The sequence below is a fragment of the Zingiber officinale genome, chromosome 11A (assembly GCF_018446385.1).
Source record: "Zingiber officinale cultivar Zhangliang chromosome 11A, Zo_v1.1, whole genome shotgun sequence".
NCBI lineage: Eukaryota > Viridiplantae > Streptophyta > Magnoliopsida > Zingiberales > Zingiberaceae > Zingiber > Zingiber officinale.
In genome coordinates, this window is record NC_056006.1 from 75,593,594 (window position 1) to 75,600,790 (window position 7,197).

General features: G+C 34.0%; 1 protein-coding gene across 1 annotated transcript; it reads left to right on the top strand.

Annotated features, from left to right (window-relative positions):
- The first annotated feature begins 3,154 nt into the window (after positions 1-3,154).
- Positions 3,155-3,680, top strand: LOC122031477. Its single transcript, XM_042590589.1, has 2 exons — positions 3,155-3,492; positions 3,590-3,680. Exons 1-2 carry the CDS (start codon positions 3,155-3,157, stop codon positions 3,678-3,680), a joined length of 429 nt encoding a protein of 142 aa, XP_042446523.1.
- The last annotated feature ends 3,517 nt before the right edge of the window (positions 3,681-7,197 follow it).

A 7,197-nucleotide genomic window follows, 5' to 3' on the forward strand; every position in this document is an offset into this window, starting at 1 on the left:
ACGAGGGGAGAGTAATTAGGGATCAGGTAGGTGGGAAAATTAGGGATAAGTCCCAAATTTTTGGATGAAAAGAGAGTTCGTCCCAAATTTTGGAATGAATGTAATTTTTGTCCCAAACTTTGGAATGTAAATATTTTTCGTCCCAAAGGGAAAAAAATAAAAAAAAACTAATTAATTAATACATTAAAAATAGATCTATAAATTTTGGAATGACATGAAACAAGTTTTTATATATTCATATTTTTCTCCCGATCATAAAAATATCCTTATCCATAGTTTTTACCTAATATATTGAGTGTAATGATTTTTTTAACCTGAATTAGGTTAAATTTGGATTAAAAAATCACTACACTCAATATATTATATTAGCATTATGGATAAAGATATTTCTATGATAAGGAGAAAAATACAAACATATAGAAACTTATTTCATAAAATTCTGACATCTCTAGATTTATATTTAGGACTTTGGATTTTTTTTTTTTTAATTTTTCAATTCTGGGATGAATCCTGGATTCATCGCCAACCTGGATTTGTCCCAAAATTGGCGACGAATCCATGGATTCGTCTCCAAATCTGGGATGAATCCAGGATTTATCCCAGATTCAAATAGAATAAAAAAATAAAAAAAAATTAGAAGACCTAAATATGGACTTAGAGATATTGGAATATCATAAAATAAGTTTGGGTTTGTATTATTCTTATGATCATGAAAATGACCTCATTCATAATTTTGACCCAATAAATTGAGTGTGATAATTTTTTTAACACAAATTAGATCCTATACAAATAAAAAATTATCACACTCAAAATTATATATAAGGTTACTTTTATGATCAGGAAAACAATACGAACCCATGAGAACTTATTTTATAAAATTATGATATCTCTAACTTCATATTTAGACATTCCAATTTTTTAAATTTTTTTTTATTTTTTTCCAATCTGGAACGAATCCAGGATTTGTCCCAAATTCTGGGACGAATTCTGGATTCATCCTAAATTAAAAAAATATAATATCTAAATATGGACCTAGAGATATTAGAATTTTATGAAACAAGTTCCTATGAGTTTGTATTGTTCTATTGATCATAAAAATGACCTCATCCATAATTTGACATAATAAATTAAGTGTGGTTCTTTTTTATTTGTATATGACCTAATATGTGTTTAAAAAATTACCACACTCAATTTACTATGTCAAAATTATAGATAAGGTCATTTTCTTAATCAGAAAAATAATACGAACCCATAGAAACCTATTTCATGAAATTTCGATATTTCTATATCCATATTTAGGCCTTCTATTTTATTTTGTTTATTTGAATTTGGGGTGAATCCTGGTTTCTTCCTAGATTTTGGGATGAATCCATTTGTCCCAGATTTTGTGATGAATCCAGATTCGTCCCAATTTTTTTTTAAAAAAAAATAAATACCTAAATATGGACCTAGAGATATCAGATTTTCATGAAATAAATTACTTTGGGTTTGTATTATTCTCCTGATAATGAGAATGACCTCATACATAATTTTGAGTCAATAAATTGAGTGTGATAATTTTTTATTTGTATAAGACCTAATTTATGTTAAAAAATTACCACTCTCAATTGATTGGGTAAAAATTATGAATGAGATCATTTTTATAATTAGCAGAATAATACAAACTCATAGAAACTTGTTTCATGAAATTTCGATATCTCTAACTCTATATTTAAGATTTTGGATATACATTATGAGTTGAGCAAAACTCTAAGTGATTGTTCGTGAAACCTAGAGATACGTTATGAGTTGAGCAAAGATTGGAATACCTAAATATAGATGTAGAGATATGAGAATTTTATGAAATAAGTTCTTATGGGTTCGTATTGTTCTCCTGATCATAAAAATGACCTTATCCATAATTTTGACATAATAAATTAAGTGTGATAATTTTTTATTTGTATATGATCTAATTTGTGTTAAAAAAAATTAACATACTCAATTTATTGGGTCAAAATTATGGATGAGATCATTTTCATTATTAGGAGAATAATACGGACTCATAGGAACTTCTTTTATGAAATTCCGATATTTCTAAGTCCATATTTAGACCTTATAATTTTTTAAATTTTTTTTCCAATCTTAGAGGAATCCTGGATTTGTCCCAGAATTTAGGACAAATTCTGAATTCGTCCCAAAATCTGGTATGAATTCTGAATTCGTCCCAAAATCTGGGACAAATTTAGTGACGAAAATATGTTGGGAATTTGAGACAAAAATATTTTATTACATACTTCATTGCTAATTTGGGTCGATTTTTGTTTTTGTCGCCAAAATTGTTACAATTTGGGGATGACAAATATTCGTCCCAGATTTTTGTTCCTAGATCATTGTTGTTTGTAGTGTAAATATTTTATTTATCTTTTTACCTCTAACCTGTATTTTCTTAATGAGTTATCACACGTCCGGGGCTATGATCTAGTAGAAGGACATCCAGTTATCATCCAGAAATCTACGGTTCGATCCTCAGTTACAATGCATTTGTAGAAATTTTTTGTCCAAATGAGACTCACAATCAAGGGATGCTGAGCTTTTAGGTTGTCCGCTATGAGCGCTTCCCGATTTATCCTAGCAGTTGATCAGAAACTTTCATGGGAGAGCTGATATCTCAGTTGGTTGTCCGAGGTTCACCTAATTAATCAAATTTTTTTAGTGAGTTCTCATTATGTTAATGAAATGCTCCGTCATCATAGCCTTAGGTATTTCCATTTTTTAGCTTTCCACCGTTTAAGGTAACTTTAGAATTGATAATTGTTTTATTTGGAAGTAGAGAATAACTTGGATATAAGATTGAGTTATTAATTTAATTATTCCTTTAGTTTCCATTTTGATTTATTTCTTATTTTATTATTAAATTATTAAATATGCTTCCGTTGATATGGAAATTACAAACTGGATGCAAAATAATTAGGAAAGAAAAGAAAAGAAAAGAAACGATTTTATCCTTCAATACCTATCTAGTAATCCACCAAATGGCAGCTAATTGGTTCACTTTCCTTGCTTAAACGTCCAAACATGGAATCCATATACAGCAGGCTTCTTGCAAGATTGTTCCTCAACATCTGTATATATCCCGCACAGAACTCCTCACTGTTCGACTCAAGACAAGAAGACGATGAGCTCTTGGAATTCGATCGTGATGCAGCGCAGGACGCCCCTGTTCGTCTGCTCGATGGCCGTCGTCGCCGCATTATTGCTACTCTCCTCACCGGCGAGTGCTCAGACCAGGATCTGCGGAGTGATCATCGAGAAACTCACCGACACGTGTAGGGAGTACATAAAGATCCCGGGCCCGAAGGTGAACCCCTCCGCAGAGTGCTGCGCCCTAGTCGAGAAATCCAACGTGCCATGCCTGTGCGATAATCTCCCTCCGGGGATCGAGGAGACGATCAGCTTGGAGAAGGCGTTCTTCGTCGCCAGGAAGTGCGGGAAGAAAATTCGCGCAGGAAGCAAGTGCGGAGGTAGACATGCATCAACCTCTCATTTATATACGATTACTCTCTTGGTTTAATTCGACCAGCGTTTTGAGTCGTGCGTTTACTGTTTGCAGACTTCACGGTTCCCCCGTCGATGATTTGAGATGGAACGTGGTGCGAGGAGGGTGGACGGAGAAGAAATCGGAGAAATTGACAGGCTTTTAGTTATATTATCGCTGTCGACAAATAAAACTGTCTTATGCAACTGATAATGTGTATGTTTTATTATTAAAAAAATTTAAAATTTAGAAAAAAATGAAAAGGGCGTCCTAACTTATACTAATCGTAAAAAAACTCTCTTTATTCTAGCGTTATTATAGCTACTCTAATATATTTAAAATTTAAAATTTTTTATTTATTTTAATTAAAATAAAATCGATGGCTTTTCATATTATAATAATATACCTTGGTAGCAACTACACACTTATACCTAAGAGTACCTTAAGCATCTTAGAGGGTCGTCGGTCGTAAGAGGGGTGCCTCTCCCATGCTCATGGGACGAATATGCCATAACAGTCTTGTTTATAGTTGAATGTTAAATTCTTTAAATATTATTATATCAAAATATTCTTCTTTATTATTTTTGGTTAAAATTTATTAAAATTATTTAAAATTAATTAAAATAATTTTAAAATAATTGTAAAAGTTATTAAATAGTTGCTATAATAATATTATGTATTGTATTAAATGGTACATGTTATAGGAGCGTAGCTATCAACAACGCTAGAATATTATATGTTGAAAATGTAAATAGAAAAAAGAGATGAAAAGGAAGAAGACTCAATGTGATAGGTGTTTACTCTCACATTGAGAATTTTATAATATTGTGGTTAGTTTATAATGTATCATAAATATTGAAATTATGAACATATGTATGAGGAGAGAGTCTCTCTCTCATATGGAGTACAAATCCAAGTTTCAAATTGTACTTAATCAAACGTGACTTATGTGCGAGCATGATTTACGTGCGGAATCCAGATCGATTGGGATAAAATCCAAATCATTCTTTTGCTTGATGCTCAAGTATAGCGGATGCATTAATATGCGATTAATACAAAATTTGTAATTGTCGACTGAAATGGTTGACCAACGGCTGTGTTTCAAGGCTAGAGAGTAAAGGCAATGAATGATCTTTATTCAATCATTTATGGCCGAAGGTCTAAGCTCCAAAGATTCTTCCACTTTAGTTCTCCGGTTTTCTTTTTCATCATTCATTTCGATCGATAATTTTTCCATGATAGCAATCGGGTATTTTTCTTAATTCGCTATGAACAACCAATGCTAGGTTGTAATCATGATTTCTCCGTTATATTATAGAAAATAGATGTCCATAGTGTTGGTGCAGCTGACACCGATGATAAAACCTAAATTTTAATTAATGACAATTGGATTAAAGTTAGATATAGTGTGATATAATCTTTGTACCAAATGTGCAAGACTTTATGCGTCTGAGACCAAACTAAAATCTAGCTAGGTCTAGAGAACTTGATAGCTAGTGTAGAAGTTCAGATAGGTCAAGGAGTAACCCGATATCTAGCGGGAAGTCTAGCTAGGTTCGCGGTACTTGACAGTGTTAGCTAGAGTCCTAGAGCCAATCATTTGATAATTGTATTTTGGACTTGTTGTATCATATTCTATATATATATAAATAAAGGCATTTGGTTTTTGGTTATTATACTTACTTGTATTGGTGCCAAATAAACCAAGTATAATAACGTCCTTGAGTAGAAGGTTCTTACCTATATCAATCGGTTAGCTGAACCGATAGTGAGATGATATAGGGAACACTACTCTTAATAATTCCTAGTCGAGTATTAACATTCAGGGACAATGTTAATGCAATAAGACTAGCATGTAGGTCAACTCGATGACTTGATCTCACAAGTCATGGATATAGAGATATCAAGTTGACACATGGGTATGTATTGGAGAATGTATACTGAATGACCCGCCATGAGAAAGTATCATGGATCGTTATATGAGTGACATATACTTTCTCATGTGGCTATTAGTATGACTACTAGTCCTTAGATCTGAAGTCACCATAGTTCCCTACATAAGGAGTTATGTACTTTGGTTTCGTCAAACGTCACCCGTAATTGGGTGGATTATAAAGGCGATTACTGGGTATGTAACGAATTATACAGAGGGATGTGAGTGATGTAGATGAGATCTATCCCTCCTATATGACGGGAGCGACATCGATATTCTTGATAGAGTGAGACCACGAAGTGCATGGCCATGCCCAAATGAGTCAATATGAGATATTGAGCTCATTTGATTGAGTGAGTCTACTTGGAGTTCTAGATTTAGATTGATTAGAGGATGACACGGTCTATGCCTCACATTGATCAATCTAGATGTCTAAGATAGAAGGACACTTGTCATATATTGTGAGGAGTCGCAATTAGTAGTCACAAGGTGATGTTGGATCTCGACATTCTTGTAACTTGGGTAGTAATGATGTGTTGCTAGATACGGCTCATTACTTATGCTCCTAAATGAGTTTAGAGGCATTGTCAACGTTATAAGAACCTATAGGGTCACACACTAAGGACAATTAGATGGAGATTAGGTTCATATGATGAACCAAGAGGATTAGATTCATTTGATGAATCAAATTGGATTAAGAGTAATCCTAATTGGGCTTGAGTTGGACTCAAGTTGATTCATGTGTTCAATGAGTCTAATTTAGATTATGACTCATTGAATCAATTTAATTAAATGAATTAGATTCATTATATTAATAGCTTGAATTAAATGGTTGGATTAGATCAACCATGAGAGAGATTAAGTCAAGTTTGACTTGACTTGAGAGGAAGATGAAGAGTCAAGTTTGACTTAACTTTATGCCACCTCATTGGTGAGTTGACATTGAGTGGGCCAATGATGATGCTCCACATCATCATGGTTGCTTAAGTGGGATGCCACCTCATGGGAGTTACCAAGAGTTGTGACTCTTGGCATTCCATGGGAGTTACTCACCCTCTTAATGTGGCCGGCCACATGAATGGAGTGATAGGTTTTCATTTTGTGAATTACTCTCATTCAATCCATCTTCTTCCTCTCAAGCTCTCCCTCTCCCTCTTCTCCTCTCTTGCCGTGACCTATCAAGGTGCTAGCACACCTTCGTTTAGGTCTTTCTCCACCTAATTAGTTCGTGTGGATACTTCTAGAGGAGTATCTATTTTGATACTCTTGAGATCCGGCACCGTTTGAATGAGCGGGAACGCGAAGGGCTTCGTTTCAAAGGTATAACCCTTTTTCATGTAGATCTAGGAGTAGATCTCGGTAGAAACTTGTATTCGTAGTTTTTCGAAATTTTTCTTTGCACGGATCCGTTGTCTTTGGGGCTTTTGGGGTTTCCGCGACGCGAAAACACGGTTTTCGCGGCCCGGAAAACCCAATAGACAGCTGGTCAAAGTCTAGTTGAATTTGCAGACTGACAACTAGTAGGAAGACCTGGTGGGCTGAAAGAGAATCAAACAATTCTGCATAGTAAAGTAAGTCACTAGACAAGAGTGTTCTAGTGAGGACGAGTCCCAATTCGAGACTTTAGGTGTTGGTCCAATTTAGGTATATTTTGGATGTTTAAACTGAGACCATGATTAAATCTCGGTCTCAGATAGACTGGATCTAGTTAATAATGCTTATAAATTATGCTAACTCTATTTTATAAGAT